This window comes from Lissotriton helveticus, chromosome 9 (genome assembly GCF_964261635.1).
Source record: "Lissotriton helveticus chromosome 9, aLisHel1.1, whole genome shotgun sequence".
NCBI lineage: Eukaryota > Metazoa > Chordata > Amphibia > Caudata > Salamandridae > Lissotriton > Lissotriton helveticus.
In genome coordinates, this window is record NC_136070.1 from 776,468,736 (window position 1) to 776,491,690 (window position 22,955).

Consider the following 22,955-nt stretch of genomic DNA (forward strand, 5'->3'; position numbering starts at 1 on the left):
CACACACATACATAAACAATCACATATAACATACTCAGTGATGAAAACAATCATTGGCACCCACGCTCTTATTCACTGAAACACTCCTTACAATCACAAAATAACTAACAAAAATGCTGACTGACCAGACACTAACAATGTTTACACAACACTCCCAGGCTCATAAAAGAACATACACATGTACTGACGTACCAAGAAAAACACTCTCTGACACACGCACATTGACAAACACTGCCTGATACTCACACTCTCTAGTTGAAAAATACTTCCCGACAAGCACTTCTTTTACATTCTCAAGGACAAAAAGATTCGCCCACACAAACGTACTGAAACCAACAATTACACTAGAACTGACAAACGCACACAATAACGCACAAAGAATTGTCAAACACTTAATGAAACTCAGTGCCACAGACCGACACAGACTGACACAAAAGATAAACCCTCAGTGATGCATGCTCTCACTAGCTGCCATGATTCTCTGGATTACCAGAGTTTTAGCAATGTGTGAGAGAAGAGGGCCAGTTCATCGTCCCCTTGATATGAAAAGCACACAAATCTTCACTACGTACATACTGCAGGGATTCAGCTCCGAGGTCCATGAGGTATTTTTGAGAGGTGGCAAGTGAGTGTGCAAGAGGTTGTTAAAGAATGCATCAAACAGTAGGACTCTCAGCGGCGGCTCCTCCGCTAAAGTGGAGGAGCGTCGCCCAACTGCCAGGAAGCAGCAAAAGGAAGGAGAAAATAAAATGATAATGAGGAATGTTATAATTTTGTTTGGTCCTCCTGGTGCGCAGCTTGCGTGGGGGGGGCTGCAGAGCAGGAGAGGAGTGGTAGAACACTCCTAAGTGCGCATTGACTGTTTGGTCAGCCCTCTCGGGCTGCCCGAAATAGTCATGCACACTTTCCCTGTTCTCCATTCAGGCTGCATTACAGCCTGCATGGAGAACATGCCACCCCTTCAGCACCTGGTTGAGTGCTGTGTCACTGCGCACATAGCAATCATATCAATACATTGCAGCGTTGTGATTGGTTGTGGGGAGAGAGGGAGCCCTACTGCGTCTGTTTCTCACAAGAAGCCAGGAAGAGGACGGGACGGGACACAGGAAAGTCAGCGGCGGCCGGCCAGCCGGCCGGCTCAGAGTTAAGTGATTTTTTTTCTTACCCGATCCCCTCCACCCTTCGCCCCCACCCACCCCACTGCTGCTTCTAGGCTGCAGCCGTGACTGCTCCTCATACACGCTGAGCTGTCAAAGCTCCCACATTGAGCGCTGAGGCGGGCCCTAAAGTGCCTCAGTAATGTGCTAAATTTGATTAAAGCACATTCCGCTAATATAAGCGCTCATTTAGACCCCGCCATCACTGACTGAGCACTTATTCCTTTGTTTTTCATGCCAGTTTAGGAAGGCAGTTACAAGAATGGTATTTCTAGCATACTCACTACAGTTTTTATTCTCTGTAAGTTCCTGATCTGACCCTTTTAATCATGCGTCCGGAACTTGACTTTAAATGCATCACTTGTGGCCACAGTAGTAAATGTCTAATGGGACTTTTCTTCCCAAAGGATCTAAATGAGCTATTAAATCAGGAATACTGCCGAGGTATTGTAGTTGTAGAAATTCAATACTGCCCCTGAAACGAGCACTAAACAGAGGGCCTGCATCAGCATATATATTGTGACTGGAGCAACAGGTCGATATTTCAGGGGCAAGACCCTCAAAATGGTGGTGTACCTGCAGCATCACAGGATTTTTATAAATAAAATAGACGCTCTTCGCTAAATAAAAAAAACAGTACTCCTAACATGTGGCGGACCGGTCAGCCATTTTCAAAAATAAAAAAGCAGTCCTGAAAAAATGCTTCATAATGTCTGCTGATCATGTTTAGCAGTATTTGGCCAGTGTGCTTGGGGAGAGCTCAACACTGGAACAGGCATGAAATATGCATGCCCTTGACAAACGGGCAGAATGCAAAATGGAGTAATAATGATGTCAGCAAACGGGAAGCCTATGGGCGAGCTGCAAGCCCACAAAGTAGATACAGCGTGTCTCTTCGAGACAGTACATGCACGCCGTCCACAGTTGAAATTTAAAAGGAAAGGCAAGGTGGGTAAATGCGATGTGCCTTGGTAAAATACCCGCCGTATTAAGATCACATTTTAGGATTCTGTAATGTCTGGAAATGATACTTCAAAATAATTATATATCAAATCACCTGTATTTATTTTCACCATGACTTTTCTTCCATACTTAATCTGTCAGGTATCATTGAGGGACCTCTAGGACACTTTTTTTTTTCTTCAAAGACCTTTATTGAAATATTTGCATATCAAATTAAAGAGGAAGCAATCATGGTTTTGGCAAATAACAAGGGGAAGAAACAAGAGAACTCATCTGTTACATACATCATAAAGGCATTTATACATTAATGGCACACCACGAAATATGGGAGGGAGTGTCATGAGATGAGGCAGAGCGGGACATGGAAGAGTGCCCAATTCAGACATGGCGCCGACAGAAGGAGTCGCAAAGAGTCAACAGGGAGCAGAAGGAGGGTACAGTTCTCTACGGACGAGCACCGGCAGCCGCCATAGACGATGAGCTGGCAGGGAGAGGAGGAGAGGTCGCAGAGCAAGAAGCATTCCGGCGGAGGAGGTAGGAGACAAGAGAACCCCAAATATCCGATAGCCGGCCCCTTGCCAGCATCAATCCCAGAATTCCGACAGAAGCATCTGACAACGAGCAGCATTCTCTAGCCAAGCGCAAACCATGGGGGCGGGTCTACAGCCCCAGTGCATGGCGACTCTGCGACGCGAGAGTACAAGCAGCATAGCGGTGAGCCGATGGGAAGCATCAGGGCAATGTTTCATAAAGCCTAAGAGACAAATCAATTGGTCTGGCGAGATAGACGTAGAGGTAATCTCAGAGATGTTGGTGCACATGTTGCGCCAATATGCAGACACCTTGGGGTACAGCCAAGCAAGATGAGAAAATTCAGCCGCTGGGGCCGAGCATCGGAGACATCTATCCCTAGGAAAAAGGCCCATTCTGTGCAGCTGGACGGGGAGCAGTACAGTCTATGCAAATATTTAAAATGTATGAGACGCAAGCGGTAGTTGGGAGGCAGACGTTTGGTCTGCTTACAGCAGTACAGCCAGTCCTCCTGAGAAAGGTCAGTGCCTAAATCCTCGCTCCTAGGCAGCGCGTGCCCTTCAGCAGATATTGGGGATGCCACTAACGTGGTGGCATAAATTCTGGAGACCAGTTACCTCGAGGACACATTTTAAAGTACTTTCTTCTTAAATTTACTGATTAAAATGTGTGCTGATAATGGGAAAACTATACCCACTTTTGACAATTGTTAGAAGGTGGTTCTGACACTGTGGGCCGCCCGGATTTTTTGCTTTTTGAGCACCTAATTGTTGAGGTTTCACTGTGGGGGAGCCTCCTAATCTGGGACTCACCCATAGTGAACTCATAATGAAGCAGACTGCATGGAGATTTTACTGGTGTCCCCCTGGCTTGACCAGGCCGCTGCGCAGCAGCTGGAGTATGGGACACCGTGCTGGTTACATGCAGACACAGGTGTACATGTTTGTGCACACGTGTAGGAGCTGCACAGGGGAGATTCCTAGTGTGCGCAGTCCAGGAGCAGCTACAGAGTGAATGGCGTGGCCAGCTTATGCAGAATTGGGCGGTGACATGGAATAGGCTTTATACCCTGGGAAGGGACATGCCAGGGAAAGTCAGTGTGTTTTACTGTGTTTTTACTTCATTATTTCCCTATGGGGATGTGGGAACCATGGCTAAAATGACTTCCACAAAGCCTACAGATTCCAGACACGCACAAATGTCCAGTGTAGCCGATGTGAAAATGAGTATTCTGCAAAGTCCAAAGTCATATTTGTACTGCTTTTGGGTTGTCCAGAAATGTCATATTTCTCTGAGTCCCTGGCTGGGGTCTGGCCATGGCAGGTTAGATTAATGACCTTTCTTCCCAGAGCAAGATCTTCCCTCCAAGGAGAAAAGATAGGTGGAGCTAAAGCCAATCCATCAACTGCTGTCGCTGGGTGCCAGGCACCAGTTTGCACCCAGGAGAGAAGGCAGTGAAGGGGGGAAGGAGTGGGGTTTCAGAGGCCATGTGGCCAGAGACACCGGACGACTCCATTTTGAACAACCCAGAGGCTGGACAAGAAGGAGGGAGGGGGCAGGGAAGTGATGTGTCGCTGTGTGATAGGACACCCAGAGACTTCCTGCCAGCCCCCTACTCAACTTTTAAAAAGTACTTGCACAAGAAGAGAAGCTCTCTCTGGGGTGTGGTCTGCGGAGGCGAAAGGTGCAATGGGCAGTTGGAAGGAGGAAACCCCTGACTGCCCCCCAGGCCCCTAACAGCGCCAGAGGAAGAGCCCAGGATCGTGGCGCAGAAGAGGAGGCCTCTGCGCAGGGAGAAGAGAGGCGCAGGGAGCACGTGAAAATCGCTCCCTGCAAAATGTACCCTCTTGGAGACCCAGACGACGAAGGAGAGTGCTCCCAGTGGCTAGAGGGCGCCACCAGGAGCGAGAAGACGCGAAAAGGGGGCAGATCGGACCCCCAGGGGCTGAGATATGGCCCCCGGAAGGTAGGCGACCTTTGACCCCTAAGAAGACCGACGACAAGCGCGTGGGGCTCCGCCGCCGGTCTCAGAGATGCCCCCGGGGTGGGTCAGGTCCCGGGGGCTGCCCCGTGAATATGCCCCCGCGGGGTGCCAGGAGCCCACCCTGGCACCCGCTGAACCGGAGGCTGGGGGGGCGTCGTTGTGCCCCCCCCCCCGCAAACATGGGTCCAAGGGGCCTGGGACCCCATCCCCGGGCCCCGAAGCGAAGCCGGGGAGCGCCATCGCGTCCCCCCGCGATGAAGGCGGAAGGCGGGGCCCGGGACCCCATCTCCGGGCCCCGATGTTCCAGGATGAGGGGGAGCGCCGTCACGCCCCCCCCAAACGAGTCCAGGGGCCCGGGACCCCATCCCCGGGCCCCGATGTCAGGAGGAAGGAGGGGGGGTGCCGCTGCACTCCCCCGAGGCCAGCGGGAGCCGCGCTGGTCTCCGTGTCTGCCCGCCGGCGCGGGCAGACGAGAACTGAAGGGCCGGCTCCCGCGGTCGCACACAAGGGTGCGGACCGAGCAGGGAGCCGGCGGGGGCAGCCAGGGGTGGGCTCCTTGGACTGCCCTCCAGCATGGAAGGCCGCGGGGGTCCCAGGTGGGACCGGGGCCCCCAAGAAGACGGAACGGAGGTGTCCGGGGCCCGGGTGGGATCGGGCCCCAGAAAATCCTCAGATCGGCCGGGGGTGGGCTCCCCGAGCCGAAGGACTTACCTGGAGGTCCGGGTGGGACCGGACCCCCCACCGAGGGCCCAGGAAGCAGCGAAGCGCCAGCGCGGCTCTCCCCGGAGCAGCGGGAGAGCCGCTCATCTAATATGCGGCACAACCCATAATGCCTTGCAGGCCAGGACCGGCCTGCAAGGGCAATACAGCATTTTCTTGGCTCGTGGTGGCCCCAGAAGAACGGGGTCACCAATACACAGGTGCAAAGGTGCTGGGGAGCTCCAGGAGAAGCGCAGTCTCCCCCCAGCACGAGCAAAAGTCCCACCCCAAGTGTCTTGGGGATTTCAAGGAAGCAACCCCTCCAGGGCTCGTCTGGCAGTTAACACCTTCTGGGCTGGAACTTTTGTTCTTCAGCTGAGGGTGTTGTTAATAACTGCATCAAGGAGTGAAGGGCTGAGGTGGGGATGTCTAGAAGGGCATTCCCCTCAGGTGAAGAGGTGTAATTGCACTGACCTGCGATTATTAATGGTTATTTCTTGTAGAGGGACTGAATTTCACCGGGTTAAATTGAAGTGCTGGTGCAAGGTGATGTCATAAGGAAAATGGAGTTAAGTGGCTAGACATTCCTGCTAGGGTGTCTGACTGTAGATACTTAAACCTGTGATTTTATCTGTGATGCCTTTAGGGGCTGTAATTGCAATGCATTCTAACGATATCCAAATGTGCTGAGTACTGTCATTCTAAAGTGTGCGTAAACGTGTATTCTTGCTGCTGCGCTTAGGTGAAGACCCCAGGCTGCTAGCCCTTAAGATGAAGAGGTGCATACTGTATGGTCAGTAGGAGATGCTCAGTCAGGGTCATGTGTCACCAAGGCAGGTGTAGCCTGTTTAATGCTTGTTGAGGGAATGGGGGAAGGGTCGCCACTGGGATGGTGCCAGTGCGCAGGGCCCTCGCTCCAGGATAGGTTCAACTAATTGCATTGGGGGCAAGATGATGTGCGTACATGGGAGTGGTGGTACTAGACCCCACCCCCCTGCGGGAGGGGTGGAGATGTTATGCAATGTCAAAAAGTAATTCCAACAGCTTATGTATATTTGTAAATTGGTGTATAGTATTGAGTGATGTGTGTGTTTAATAAATGTACTCTTACTTTTATAAAGCAAAGTACAGACTGGACAATCAATTATTGAGTGGTATTTTTGCGCACCTGCAAATGGCGATTACTAGCCCACACCACCTCCCTTGAGTAAGCCTCAGACTGCTCTGCAACGCTACCCTCTGAGAGTCAGGCGCTGCCCTAGGGTGTTTGGTTCCCAGTGAAGGACAAATGTGTCATGTTATTTGTGCAGGCCTCACAGATACTGCCTCGTTTTCCAACATTGGTGTCTAGCGGCGGGAAACATAGTATCCCATTCTGGGGTGCAATTATAGCATTTGATAAGTCCAGTTTAGCCACACATTACCTATGCAGTAATGAGCAAATGGAAGAGCGCAAGGCTCTGAGAAGGGTTCAAAGTTTGGTTATGTGAACTAAAAGGGTGGTAAAGGAGAGCCCCGCGCCCATATGTGTCATGTGAAGATATTATAGTTAAATGTAAACTGTATTGATATGACCGCGCTATGTTGATTATCATGTGCTAGCGGGATTCTGCTTTCCAGCAAATGATTACAAACAAATGTTCTAAACCATATTGTACATCTTTGAACCCTAACACTACACGCACTACATCTGCATGAGGAGGGTGTCTCCTCAAGAGATAAGGACAGCAACTGATACCTACATCACAGAGGAGGGTGTGGTAGAGTTCAGTGTCCGGCAGGTCCCCCAGGTTAACTGGTGGGGAGGTGAGCAACCCAGGGGTGGCCCCTGGTAGTGGGTGGCCCCAAAGGAGGGTAGTTCTTGAGTGATGGTGTGTAGTGGTAGCCCCTAGGTGGGCTAGGTAACTGACCCAGTGAAGATCTGAGTGGGGGGGATGTGCTCCCTAGTTTTCAGTTGAAGGGTTAGTGGTGGACGGTGACCAGTCCGGTAGTTCCTGTGGGACTTGAACCCCAGGACCTGGAGCTGGTGGAGGGAACCTGAAGTGGTGGCTTGGGCGATACCTAGCCGGTAACCAGTCAGGTAGGTCCTGTGGGACTTGGACCCAAGGGCCAGGGGCATGGGGATGTTCCCCTAGCTCGAGGCAGGAGGTGGACTTCTGCATGGTAGTACCACCCTGGCTGAGGGTGGTAGTACTACCCTGAAGGCAGGTGGGCCTATCTTAAGTGAAGGGACCCTGCTCTTCAGAAGGGGTGGTGCAGGCCATCCAGGGACCATGTAGGTCCCTGGACGGTCTCCCAAGGCGCTGCCGGGAGACCGGGGAGAGCCATGAGAAGTGGGCCTGGGTCTAGCTAACTCGGGGCCCACAGGCTGTCTAAGGGTACTCCGGGAGGAGAGCGCGCCTCTCGGAGGGAAGGGTGCATAGGCCCTGTTCTCGCAGCGGAGAACAAGAAGGGGGTCTAGGTTCCCGGGGTAGTTTCCGTGTGGAGCTACTGATGGGGGGAATGAGCTGTAGGGGGTCTGACAAGGCACCCTCAGTGTTCCTCCCTAGCACTGCTAGTGTGGTAGTGAGACCGGTCTGAGGTCCTATTTTTGGAGTTAGACTAGTGGTCAGAGGAGCTTTTCTGTGTGGGAAAAGCATGAGTGGCTGTGCTTTCTTTAGGGAGGACAGTCATCCCGAAAGGGTGGTGGCAGCAAAATGACCTCAGCTGCAGGCTGGGGGTGAGGGTCCAGAGAGGTTGCATCTTTAGGGTGCAAGGACCAAAATGGAGAGAGGGTACTGGTTGGAACAAACTCTGGAAGGGAGACCAGCTAGCGACCCGGGGATGGTGGTAGACCTATCCCGGGAGACCGCATCAGTGCTGAGGCACTGTACCCTTGTCCAGAGAACGGGTAGGCATAGTGTTGCATGCCCATGGGCAAAGGTGGGCCTAGTTAGGCTGAGTCCATGTAGACCATGAGTGACCTGGAGGTATCTAACCTAGAGCCGGGAAGGTTCTTAGGGTAGTCTGGGATCCTTGTCATGGGTGGAGATTTCATGGAGGGGAGAAGCAGGTGGTCTGAGCGGATAACTGGTGAGTAAGGGGGGTCTGTCATAACCCCTTATAACTAGTTATCGCTGACTACGGGAAGTGTACCCATGTAAGAGTGGCTACTTCTTCCCTGTAGGTATCAGCTGGGCGCAGCGTGTGTTAGAAGGTGGTTCTGACACTATGGGCCGACCGGATTTTTTCGCTTTTTGAGCACCTAATTGTTGAGGTTTCACTGTGGGGGAGCCTCCTAATCTGGGACTCACCCACAGTGAACTCATAATGAAGCAGACTGCATGGAGATTTTACTGGTGTCCCCCTGGCTTGACCAGGCCGCTGCGCAGCAGCTGGAGTATGGGACACCGTGCTGGTTACATGCAGACACAGGTGTACATGCGTGTGCACACGTGTAGGAGCTGCACAGGGGAGATTCCTAGTGTGCGCAGTCCAGGAGCAGCTACAGAGGGAATGGCGTGGCCAGCTTATGCAGAATTGGGCGGTGACATGGAATAGGCTTTTTACCCTGGGAAGGGACATGCCAGGGAAAGTCAGTGTATTTTACTGTGTTTTTACTTCATTATTTCCCTATGGGGATGTGGGAACCATGGCTAAAATGACTTCCACAAAGCCTACAGATTCCAGACACGCACAAATGTCCAGTGTAGCCGATGTGAAAATGAGTATTCTGCAAAGTCCAAAGTCATATTTGTACTGCTTTTGGGTTGTCCAGAAATGTCATATTTCTCTGAGTCCCCGGCTGGGGTCTGGCCATGGCAGGTTAGATTAATGACCTTTCTTCCCAGAGCAAGATCTTCCCTCCCAGGAGAAAAGATAGGTGGAGCTAAAGCCAATCCATCAACTGCTGTCGCTGGGTGCCAGGCACCAGTTTGCACCCAGGAGAGAAGGCAGTGAAGGGGGGAAGGAGTGGGGTTTCAGAGGCCATGTGGCCAGAGACACTGGGCGACTCCATTTTGAACAACCCAGAGGCTGGACAAGAAGGAGGGAGGGGGCAGGGAAGTGATGTGTCGCTGTGTGATAGGACACCCAGAGACTTCCTGCCAGCCCCCTACTCAACTTTTAAAAAGTACTTGCACAAGAAGAGAAGCTCTCTCTGGGGTGTGGTCTGCGGAGGCGAAAGGTGCTGGAGCCTGGTGCAATGGGCAGTTGGAAGGAGGAAACCCCTGACTGCCCCCCAGGCCCCTAACAGGCCAGAGGAAGAGCCCAGGATCGTGGCGCAGAAGAGGAGGCCTCTACGCAGGGAGAAGAGAGGCGCAGGGAGCACGTGAAAACCGCTCCCTGCAAAATTCACCCTCTTGGAGACCGAGAGGACGAAGGAGAGTGCTCCCAGTGGCTAGAGGGCGCCACCAGGAGCGAGAAGACGCGAAAATGGGGCAGATCGGACCCCCAGGGGCTGAGATATGGCCCCCGGAAGGTAGGCGACCTTTGACCCCTAAAAAGACCGACGACAAGCGCGTGGGGCTCCGCCGCCGGTCTCAGAGATGCCCCCGGGGTGGGTCAGGTCCCGGGGGCTGCCCCCAAAAGAAGTAAAGCCGGGGTGCGCTGTCACGCACCCCGTGAATATGCCCCCGCGGGGTGCCAGGAGCCCACCCTGGCCCCCGCTGAACCGGAGGCTGGGGAGGCGTCGTTGTGCACCCCCCCCCCGCAAACATGGGTCCAAGGGGCCCGGGACCCCATCCCCGGGCCCCGAAGCGAAGCCGGGGAGCGCCGTCGCGTCCCCCCGCGATGAAGGTGGAAGGCGGGGCCCGGAACCCCATCTCCGGGCCCCGAGGTTCCAGAATGAGGGGGAGCGCCGTCGCGCGCCCCCCGAACGAGTCCAGGGGCCCGGGACCCCCTCCCCGGGCCCCGATGTCAGGAGGAAGGAAGGGGGGAGTGCCGCTGCACTCCCCCGAGGCCAGCGGGAGCCGCGCTGGTCTCCGTGTCTGCCCGCCGGCCCGGGCAGACGAGAACTGAAGGGCCGGCTCCCGCGGTCGCACACAAGGGTGCGGACCGAGCGGGGAGCCGGCGGGGGCAGCCAGGGGTGGGCTCCTTGGACTGCCCTCCAGCATGGAAGGCCGCGGGGGTCCCAGGTGGGACCGGGGCCCCCAAGAAGACGCAACGGAGGTGTCCGGGTCCCGGGTGGGACCGGGCCCCAGAAAATCCTCAGATCGGCCGGGGGTGGGCTCCCCGAGCCGAAGGACTTACCTGGGGGTCCGGGTGGGACCGGACCCCCCACCGAGGGCCCAGGAAGCAGCGAAGCGCCAGCGCGGCTCTCCCCGGAGCAGCGGGAGAGCCGCTCATCTAATATGCGGCACAACCCATAATGCCTTGCAGGCCAGGACCGGCCTGCAAGGGCAATACAGCATTTTCTTGGCTCGTGGTGGCCCCAGAAGAACGGGGTCACCAATACACAGGTGCAAAGGTGCTGGGGGAACTCCAGGAGAAGCGCAGTCTCCCCGAGCACGAGCAAAAGTCCCACCCCAAGTGTCTTGGGGATTTCAAGGAAGCAACCCCTCCAGGGCTCGTCTGGCAGTTAACACCTTCTGGGCTGGAACTTTTGTTCTTCAGCTGAGGGTGTTGTGGATAACTGCATCAAGGAGTGAATGGCTGAGGTGGGGATGTCTAGAAGGGCATCCCCTGGAGGTGAAGAGGTGTAATTGCACTGAACTGCGATTATTAATGGTTATTTCTTGTAGAGGGACTGAATTTCACCGGGTTAAATTGAAGTGCTGGTGCAAGGTGATGTCATAAGGAAAATGGAGTTAAGTGGCTAGACATTCCTGCTAGGGTGTCTGACTGTAGATACTTAAACCTGTGATTTTATCTGTGATGCCTTTAGGGGCTGTAATTGCAATGCATTCTAACGATATCCAAATGTTCTGAGTACTGTCTTTCTAAAGTGTGCGTAAACGTGTATTCTTGCTGCTGCGCTTAGGTGAAGACCCCAGACTGCTAGCCCTTAAGATGAAGAGGTGCATACTGTATGGTCAGTAGGAGATGCTCAGTAAGGGTCATGTGTCACCAAGGCAGGTGTAGCCTGTTTAATGCTTGTTGAGGTAATGGGGGAAGGGTCGCCACTGGGAAGGTGCCAGTGCGCAGGGCCCCTCGCTCCAGGATAGGTTCAACTAATTGCATTGGGTGCAAGATGATGTGCGTACATGGGAGTGGTGGTACTAGACCCCACCCCCCTGCAGGAGGGGTGGAGATGTTATGCAATGTCACAAAGTAATTCCAACAGCTTATGTATATTTGTAAATTGGTGTATAGTATTGAGTGATGTGTGTGTTTAATAAATGTACTCTTACTTTTATAAAGCAAAGTACAGACTGGACAATCAATTATTGAGTGTTATTTTTGCGCACCTGCAAATGGCGATTACTAGCCCACACAACCTCCCTTGAGTAAGCCTCAGACTGCTCTGCAACGCTACCCTCTGAGAGTCAGGCGCTGCCCTAGCGTGTTTGGTCCCAGTGAAGGACAAATGTGTCAAGTTATTTGTGCAGGCCTCACAGATACTGCCTCGTTTTCCAAGAACAATGTTGCTATTTTTTTTACTGTCCAGGACTTTAAAATACTGTTCATAATGGTAAAAAAAACATATCCAGGTGGCAGCCCAGGATGTGAGTTGTTCTCACTGGGGCTCTGGGTAGCCTTGAAGAGAAGGGAATGGATTGGATACGACTTTTGGGAGGAGGGGGGGGGCTGCTGGGTCGAAATTTAACGAATAGCTTTCAGTACTAGCAGTGATTGAATTAGAAATATAGAAGTGGAGATATGCACTATTCCAGAGTAACTGTTTGCTACTTAGCAGTCTTAGTACGCTCCTGTTAGAAGTATTGCACTACTGTTGGGAAGTGCTTGTATTTTCCCCTTGAAATTAAAGTTGTTCATCTAGTCAATCTCTGATAGTGTGAAGATAGGAGCTGGTTATGACTCCAAAGAAGACACCTCAGTGGAGAGATTTATTTTGAGCTTTTCAGGGAGATGTGGATCTGAATTTTGAAGATGGGCACTAAACTGTGTGTGGTAGAGTGGTGAATGAATGTGCTTTGTAGAATATGGCCTGGGAAGGGATTTGCAGGTGGCGTCTGGCTGGTGCTTAGGAAGTCGATATCTGTGTGGTGCTTTGAAAGCTGATACAGGGCTTTGTCTAAATGAGAGTTTTGTAGATTGAGTGTCATATTTATGACCCAGTTTGAGTTGTGTTTGCACCACGCAATGTGTTACATGCTTAACGCAAACCTTAAGTGAGGTTTATGAAGCCACGCAAGGCCACTTTGCATGGCCATTTTACAGCACACATAGAGGAATATACCTTTCAAAAATGTTTAGTGCAGGAAGGTGACCCTTCCGGCACAAAAAAAAATCCTACATGCAAAAGAGGCACTCTTGCACCATGGTGCAAGGGTGCCTGCATGTTATGTTTTATTAAAAAATGTATAAAGCGCCTGTCTACCCTGGGGTGTCTTGGTGCTAGCACAGTTGAGCACAACTGGAAGAACTATCAATAAGATGTAATTATTAAAAAGCCAAGATTTTAGGAGCTTTCTGAAGGCAAGCTGATAGAAGAGGGAAGGAGATTCCAATGCTTAATAGTTCCTGTAACAAAACTACTTCCTCCCCAGTTCATTTTATTAAATATAGAAGGCAAACCTTTCTCCGCTCCTCTGGATCTCAGATTTCTGCAAGTGCTTCTTTCAAGTAGCCAGGACTAGTACCATGCAAGGCCTTGTAGGTTAGGCACACCTCCTTAAATTTGATGCAGCTTCTGATAGTCAGCCTGTGAAGCCTTTGATTTCTTTAGTGAGTGATTGAAATTTTGGAAAACCTAGGAGTAATCTGGCAGCTGCATTTTGCAAAGTCTGCAGTTTATTGCTGTATTGACCTTGTAGACTCAAGTACAGACCATTACAGTAATCAATGTTTGCTAATACAAGTGATGTGATTACTATGTTCTTGGTGCTAAGAGGAATACATTGGAAGGTTTTCTTGATTACCCTCAAGGTGTTGAAGGAAAAAGAGACTACTAAATGCATTGGTGCTTTGCTGACCCAAAAGGGCGCCAGCGCACAGGAAAAGGCAGGAATGTGCCGTATTGACTTAAGTATGGTGCATTCCTGCCCTTTCAATGTCACGAAGTGCAGCGCAGCAAGGTGACTTGCTGGGCTGCACTACAGGACAAGTTCGTAAATCTACCCCAGGTTTGCATAGAAATGTACAGAGTGTTCAGGATATGACTTTGTAGAAAAAGGTCGGGATAATGATTTTCAAAGGAAGTCTAAATGTGGCTTAGTGGACCTAATTATGACTTTTGGCCCACTGGAATTCCCAATGTGATGATGATTTAGTAATTTTTGGACACTGGCTCCACACTCTGTCTTCAAAAGTTTGAGGAGGGCCCTGCTCAGGGGGGTGAGTATAAAAGATGCTGGAAGACCAATGTCTTAGAGGCCTACAGCCGCCAGCTTTATTTGTAAATAAAAGCTTCTCCCACTCAAGATATATTCTCCTTGCCAATTCAATCCCCTAATATCAAGAAAAAGTCACCTAAGCAGATTAGCTAGTGCTTAGAGGTTCTGCGCTAACATCCTCAAATCCTCCACCAGTACGAGAAGAAGGGGACCGTTTAAAGATACAGAAGAGCTGCTACCCAGCTCAGTCAGCAAAGAGGAATATGCAGTGCTTTTAATGGGTCGGTACTGTACGGTACGGAGTACCGGCACTTTTTTATTTTGGCACTTCTCAAGAGAAATGCAATACTTTTAATTGGAGAGTACCTTCACTTCTCAGAAACAAGCAGGTACTCTGCTACAGAGTACCTGCACTTCTATTTTTCCATTTCAAGCACTGGGAATATGTGATATTACGCTATCTGTTAGCAGACATGTGCAATATTTCTGCTTAGCGCGAAGGCAGTTTTACTACACTAGACTGTGTCCCTTTACGGTCCACCCTTGGAACTGCAATCTTCCGGAAACCTCTCCAAACCTTCTCCAGGAAAACCCACGCAATCCCCATATCGTACTTTAGAATAGAAACGCTATTTCTAAAAATAACGCTGTATAAAGAGCAGAGGCCGGCCCATCCGCCTTGCAGATTCTCTGAAGCGTTGGTTCTGTGCTCTGGAGATGCGCAGGTATTCCTAGAGGTCTATTTTTGCAGCTCTATTGAAGGCCCCGCACTGTCACGTTTCCTACTGGCTCTGGGGCCACTCAAGCACTTCCCTACGCATTGAACATAATGGTCATTCCGCTTGTCCCTGGAGGCAGCGTGAAGGCCTCCGTGTCTTCCTCTGAAAGGAAACCCTTGTGTTTATGTGTGATTGTTCGGGTTTCGGCACACGGCAGATAACGCAGTGCCAAAAGAGATTATAGCGCTTCAGTCATCAGAGGCTGGGAGGGAGAGAACGGCATTTGGCGCAGCAGCCTCAGTTTAACTAAAGCTAAACCATGCTGGGACATCAAGATCGGGGCGCTGCACTGGGCTGTAGTCTTTACTCTACAGCAGTTAGAATGGAGTGATTTTCGGCTGTTTCTGGCTCCATTTAGCGCCATATGTGTATCTAAGAACAAGACCTGGCCTACAGCTCAACGCGCAGAACCCTGAGGTGGAGTTTTATAGTCAATTAACTGGAAGAGAACATAATGTGTCTTCTCATATATTCTACTTGGTTCACTCTGTAGGTCCACTTGACATCGAGGATAGATACAGACAAAGATCAGTGAAAGCTCAGCTATTGTGATATCTCTAAGTAAATATAGCCATTCTTACCTGTCTGCACTATCACTGCATGATCTTATCCACTCAGTGTTTTGCCACTCTTTGATGTGCTAGTGCAAGGAATGCGCAAGCGCTCACCCAAGCTAGGTTTAAAGATTATGAAGATAGCTGCAAGGAGGGAGCCTGCACAAAGGTTATTTTACAGCCCTCTCGTCAATCAGGATAAAAGTGATTCCTCCAGAAAAAAGAAGCAACCTCCTGCCATACAGATCCTATGGGGACTTCTGCAGTTCTGGCAGCACAGTCTCCCCACACAATCTCTGACAGAACCCCCTATAATGAACTGAAAGCCACCTCAACCAGTACTTTGAGCAGTCTTCTCAGCTATAGCTGCCATTTCAGTGGATACATAATGCATCTGAATCTGACAATGTCCGCTCATCAAAGGATCGCGTCTCACCATTGGAACCAACTTTTATTTAATGTCTGAATCCAGAAGCCTGGTAATGTAACTGATTCAGGTGAATGGGCATCTTTCAGCCAAGTTGGAAAACCCAACATCATATACAAATCACATCCACAGCTACAGCTCGCCTAATCGATAGGGCACATAAAAGCATCTGGTGATTGACACATCCCATTCTTGATATGGTATTTAAGACAACAAGCAATTATTTTCTTACATTCTTGTCGCTATGGCCTTAGCCTACATGAAAACAAATGGGAATGCTCCCTCCCATCCTTTATTGCTGCACTACCCGGGTTCTGTGTTTCCTGGCCCTGCCCTCTAGCCATTGAACATCAAAATCATGCATGTGAACTCACTCCTGCTCCACCTTCCATGCCATAATATTTATGATGTGAAGGGTGCAGTACAATAATACAGAGATTGCCCTTTTATATATTTGCTCTGGCCAGGATTATGACCAATCAGTACTCCCCAGCATGGACCTGTGAGTCGGGTCAACCCATGCCCCTTGGGCGCTACCGCAGCCTTGGCCCAGGGTCTGCTCCCCCATAGACACTTGCGGATCTTTAACAATCAAGTGATTGGTGGCAATTGGTTTCTGATCCTGGTGATCCATCCTACACCATGTTTCACCATCATGGAGAATATCAGGATGTCACTTCTGGCTCCTCTTTTTCTATTCCTCGCGGCACCACTTAGCAGTCTGAGACGGCCTTAAGGTGGTATTAAAAACAATACAAATAACAAACAAACACCTCCTGAGATGCAACAACAAAACTGTGGGCACTAAATGAACGAAGATCATCACCAAAGGATTTTAACTTTCCCAACTCAAAAAGATAATATCGAATATATATGAATTTCTAAAAAATCCCATTCTCTGAAAGAGCTACCACTATCACACAAAGAAATAAGTGGAAGGCAAATAATATTTTCTTTGCGCATGTCCCAGACACAACTTACAAATTAAGGGCACAAGCATACACACCTTACCTTTTTAAGAAGTCAGTCAAAATGTTCAGGCAGCAATCAGCTATCCGAGCTCCAAATTCTGAGGTGATCGTGGGAGCTCGATCAACATGAACTCGGAGGGCCTGCCAAGGTAGGGAAAGGAAGATACTTCAATTAGATGTTTTTTTTTCCTCCTCCAGTGCTCATGGGGACATGTTGCATCTTCGGTACACTTTTTTTAAATCCTGAGCCTACTACTAGATACTACCAAGATACTACCAACGATTGTTGCCAAGCTGCTCTGCTACAAAGGCATTTACCTTGTCAGATCAGCAGGTTTCATTATTAACCTTCTCATGACTTCTAAAAAATACCCACCTTTCAAACAATATCCAACGGTTAGTAGGAGGTGAGCTAATGAAGGGATTCTTGTGAATGTATTTACCCATACCATCTTTTAACGACAAACATCAATGATAATGTAATTTAGGGAAATTGTGACCTTCGTAATAATGTGTTAAACTTTCAACCATTGGATTAATTCTCATTACGTATATGTAACGTGCACAGCTTAAGAGAGGGCTTAAGGGTCCTTGAGGGTGCTGTAACTTCTTAAGGGGCATTCCTAGTCCACACATAGCTCCCTTAAACTTCACCTCTCCCTGCTGCTCATGGCTAGACTAGGAAACCCACATTATGCAAGCCATCGAGAGAGCAGTCTAAAGCCTCACCGTGGCAGAGGATGGAGCCTCAGTAGAAATCGACTCCTCCTTTTCATGGGCACAGTCGAGAACCCCACCCGCTCCTATCTACCCCACTCTAATCTGCCTCAATCTACTCCAGTCTACCCTACTCCAATCTACCCCAATCGACCCCACTCCAATGTACCCCAATCCAACCCACTCCACTCCAATCTACCCACCTCCACTCAATCTACTCCACTCTACTCAATCTAACTCAATCAACCCCACCCCTGCTCAAATCTACCCCACTCCAATCTACCACACTGAAATCTACCCCACTCCAACCCAATCTGACACACTCCACTCAAATCTAGCCCACACTGCTCCAATCTACCCAAGTCTACATCTCTACACGCCACTTTACACTAATCCGCCCACTCAAATGTACCCCTATCCAACTCACTCCACTCCAATCTACCCCACTCCACTCTACTCCATTCCTATCTACCAGAGGCTGGTTTTTCCACTCCACCACAATCTACCTCACTCCAATCTACCAGACTCCAATCTACTGCAAGCTACCCTACTTCACTTCAATCTACCAAACTCCAGTACGCCCTATCTACCCCACTCCACTCTACCGCACTGCACTCCACGCTACCCAAATCTACCCTGTTCCACTTCACTCCAATCTACCCTACTCCCCTCAAATCTACCTCACTCAACTCCAATCTAACCGACTCCATCTCAATCCACTCCACTCCAATCTACCACACTCCACTCCACTCAAATCTACCCTACTATAATCTAGCCTTCCCCAATTTATCCCCCTCCTATCTACCCTAATTCCCCCCACTCTAACGTAACCCAATCCAACCCACTTCACTTCAATCTACCCAACTCCACTCCAATCTACCCCTGTCCAATTTACTCCATTCCAATTTACCCTACTCCACTCCAAACTCCAGTGCAATATATTAAACTCCCATCCACTCTAATCTACCCCACTCCACCACAATCTACCCCAATCCAATCTACAACAATCTACCTCACTCCAGTCTGCCGCAATCTGCCCCACTTCAATCAGTCACAGTCCAATCCACCCTGTCTACTCCACTCTAATCCACCCCACTCTACCCAAATCCACCCCACTCCACTTCAATCCAATGTACCACACTGCACTCAAATCTACCCCACCCCACTCCAATCTACAACACTCCACCCCACTCAAATCTACCCTACTATAATCTAGCCTACCCCAATTTATCGCCCTCCAATCTACCCTAATTCACCCCACTCTAACGTACCCCAAGCCAACCCACTCCACTTCAATCTATCCAACTCCACTCCAATTCACCCAACACCACTTCAATCTCCCCAGTCCAATTTACCTCATTCCCATTTACCCCACTCCACTCCAAACTGCAGTGCAATATATTCAACTCCCCTGCACTCTAATGTACCCCACTCCACCACAATCTACACAACCTCACTCAAATCTACAACAATCTAACTCACTCCAGTCTGCCGCAATCTGCCCCACTTCAATCAGTCAAAGTCCAATCCATCCTATCTACTCCACTCCAATCTACCCCACTTCACTCTCCCACACTGCACTCCACTCTACTCAAATCTACCCACCCCGCTCCACTTCACCCCAATCTGCCACACTGCACTCAAATCTACCCCACTCCACTCCAACCCAATGCACCCCACCCCATCCACTCCAATCTTCCCTACTAAAATCTACCCCTCCCCAATCTATCTCACCCCAATATACCTCACTCCAATATACCCCTATCTACTCCACTCCAACATACCCCACTTCACCCCACTCCACTGCAATATACCCCACTCCAAATCATTCCTCTTCATTTTTCTCGACTCCAATTTACCCCACTCCATTCCAATCTACCCTACTCTAAACAACACAATCTACTCCACTTCACTCCAAACTCAACTCCACTCCAATCCATCCAACTTCACTCGACCCCACTTCACTCTACCCACCCCACTCTACCCACTTCAATCAACCCAATCTAACCCACTCTACCCCAATCTACCACACTCCATCCTACTCTACCCAATCTACCCTACTACACTTCACTCCATACTACCACTCCAATATACCCCTCTCCAATTCAATCTTACCCACTCCACCCCACTCCAATCTATCCTACTCCACTACGCCCCAAACTACCTTACTCTAATCTACCCCATTGAATCCACCCACTCCAATCTAGCCCACTCTAATCTACTCCAATCTAAGCCACTCCAATCTATGCTAATCTACTCTACTCTGCTCCAGTCTACCCCACTCTGCCCCAGTCTACCCCAATGCAATCTACCCCACCCCATCTACCCTACACCACTCTAATCAACCCCACTCCATTACATTCTACCCTACTATAATTCACTCAACATTCCCCACTCCAATCTACCCCACAACACTACAGTCTACCCCACTCCACTCTAATCTACCCAAATTCATCCCAGTCTACTCTTCCTCAATCTACCCCACTCCACTTCAATCTACCACAATATATCCCACTTCAATCTACCCCACTCCACCCCAATCTACCCCAATTCAATCTACACAACTCCAATCTACCACGCTAATCTACTCATCTCTCCACTCCCATCTACTCCAATCCACCCTACTCCATTCTACCCCACTCTACCCCCACTCCACTATACGCCAATCTACCCCCATCCAATCTACCCCATCCCGCCCCACTCCACACCACTTTTAGCAATGCTGAACAGCAGCCACTCTGGTGCACAACATGGCTAAAACACATTGCCAAAGCCAATAGCTTTCGCATAGGCGAGACCTATTGGCTTTGACAAGGCTTGCTGAGGGCAGTGATCGAGACCTCCTTCAGTATGTATTCCTTTTCATCAAAAGCATAGCCTGCTATATGTGAAATAGTGGACATTTAAAATATTTGTTCTCTCAAATCCTTGTATGCAGATATGCATACAAGTACACAAAACAATACATATTTATTTTGTATTATGGCTCTTCATTTTTTGTCATAAAGTATACACATTCTCGCCCTGTGTCAGTGCTTCTCCCACCATGACTATGGAAACCTTAAGAGTTTGACTTGCCATTTTGAAGGGAATGTACAAGAAATCAGCATAAACAAGCTGTATATTAATTTAAAAAGGTTATGCACCAGTACCATGATATGGACCATGTCTGTGTTTGTTACAAATCAGCATGGACGTCCACCAATCAGGCAAATGCATTCAATGTGAAAGGTAAGGAAAGCACAGGAGAATGAAGTCTTTTCTAAGAACATGTACAAGAGAAATGCATGCATTTTACAGAAAAATGGCATGTAAAGAAAAAAACGTGGGTAAAAAGAACCAAGACTGTTTAAGCCGTGAAGAACTAGTAAGAGGTGTGTGGATTGTTTTATCAACTACTGAAGTGCTGTAATTTAAGGCACTGCAGTTTTAGTAACAGAAGTAGATGGAAAGTGTGCGGCAGAAGTAGCATTTTGAATCAGAGGTATTAAACCCACAACTACAACTAGCAACGAAATGTAAACAAGATTTTATAACATGCAAGAGAACCTACGAAGTGGAGATAGTTAAATAATAGAGCTATAACATTACTGAAGAATTCAATGTCGCTACAAAGTGAAAAAAAATCATATGCTTACATTTAGAAAGAAGTTAATATTACTGGCCAATAATTTCCCAAATAGTGATTATTTCTGCAATTTTACAACATATTTGGGAGAGTAATAGTCTGCAGTCTTCCTGGCTCGATACGTTTTCCTCAGGTATATATCCTCATAATTGTTTAGATGTGCCTAAAAGAGTAAGCAGTATATAAAAGTGATTCTCATAAACCTTGAGTAAATCTGCGAAAGGTAGAATGCGCACAGCCTGGCCTTTTTAGGTCTGCAAGACTGCTGTAGTTGAATATGGGAGAGAAGCCACGCCAACGTTCTGCCCATATTTTTTAAATTGGCTTGTGTCATTGTCTTTCGTGAATGCTGCCTTCGGATTTGTTAATAGGCTTGTTAGCCCCTCCTTAGTATGGCCTTGTCTTCATTTGTAACCTCCCATGGTGACTGGCCCCTTTACTTCGGTTGTTACATGGGACCTGTTATTTAGTCTGTAAGCACTATTTACTTTATTGAGCTTCTCTTACTGCAGGCCTGACATGCACTGCTTCAGCTGAACCAGCTTGTGTTTTTTTAAGCACCACAGCCACACCCATAACACGGCGCCGCTTTCAATCACTTTAACCCAGCATTATCTTGTGTCTGTTTCAACCCCCAAGTAAAATGGATTTAGAAATGATTAGCAAATTAAGTCATGTGAATTCCAGGTAGCACATAATCATGTGCTAATGGGCCGAAGCTGACAGCACATCTGTGTTACATGTCATCTGCACTAAAGCCACCTGACCAGTTGTTTTCAAAAGCCTGTTTTATTAACACCAACACCACCACCACCACCTCTACTACCCCATACCATCCCCACCTCCACTACCACCACCACCACCAATACTGTCACCACAACCCAATACCACCACCAATGCCACCACCACCACAAATATCACCACCACCAATACCACCATCACCACCAAACCCACCACCAACACCAATACCACCACCTTGCCACCAATATCTCCATCAATACCATCACCACCAATACCACCAACACCAGCAATGCCACCACCACCACCAATGCCATCACCACCAATACCACCACCACCAACACCGCCACAAATACCACCACCACCACCACCAATGTCACCACCACCAATACTACCACCATCAATACCACCACCACCAATTTGAATTTGAATTTAATTTATAAAGCGCCCAAATCACCCCAAAGGGGTATCTCCGCACTATATGATGATATGATGATATGTGTCTTATTAAGCACTCGAATGCCGAGGCGTCTTGGCGCTATAGTGTGTGTGTGTAGTGCCTAGGATACGCTGGATCTACTCGGGTGTGAACAGCCACGTTTTCAGGGCTCTCCTGAAAAGCAATAGATTGAGTTGCAATCTCAGTGCCACTGACAGTTTGTTCCACAGCCTTGCTGCACAGTATGACAAGGACCTTCCACCCATCTGGCTCTTTGAAACTTGGGAATGCATATCAGGCCAAGATTAATAGATCGAAGGTTTTGCGCAGGGGTGTTGAGCCAGAACATTTCCTGGCTATAGTCTGAGCCACCCCCATACCGGGCCTTGTGCACCAGACAGAGTGACTTGAATTCTATTCTCTGCTGAATAGAGAGCCAGTGTAATGCTCTTATAGCCTGTGATGTAGGATGGCCCTTTGGAAGGTTTAAAAGCAATCGCGCTGCGGCATTCTGTAACAATTGCAATTTCTTTATCTGGGTTTTATCAGAACCCAGAAATAGCGCTTTACAGTAATCCAGTTTGGTCAGAGGGAGGGCAGCCATTACCGTCTTCTGTAGATTGAGAGGGATGAAGGCAAAAATCCTACGCAGAGTCTTTAACAGAAAGAAACTTAGCAACGTTAGACTGTTAACCTGTGCTGACATATAAAGCTAGTTGTCGAAAATGACTCCCAGATTCCTGAACTTCGACGGGGCGGGGGCATTCACCCGCCTCCGGCGGCCACCAAAAGTTGTTCCACAGTGGCATTCCCTTCCCAAACTCGATCACCTCAGTCTTTTCTGTCTGAGTGACCTATAGATTGCTTCAGCCAACCAAGAACACACACAATCAGAACAGTGAGGTTTTGAGCAGAATTCTAAACTTCAGATAG

General features: G+C 49.2%; 1 protein-coding gene across 3 annotated transcripts in view; it reads right to left on the minus strand.

Annotated features, from left to right (window-relative positions):
* Positions 1-22,955, minus strand: part of EXOC3L2 (exocyst complex component 3 like 2) — a 547,377-nt gene that overhangs the window by 139,596 nt on the left and 384,826 nt on the right. For all 3 annotated transcript variants that reach the window (XM_078660900.1, XM_078660901.1, XM_078660902.1), the window contains exon 6: positions 16,541-16,641. In XM_078660900.1, the coding sequence (XP_078517026.1) occupies positions 16,541-16,641 (101 nt within the window). The remainder of the gene's footprint in view (positions 1-16,540; positions 16,642-22,955) is intronic.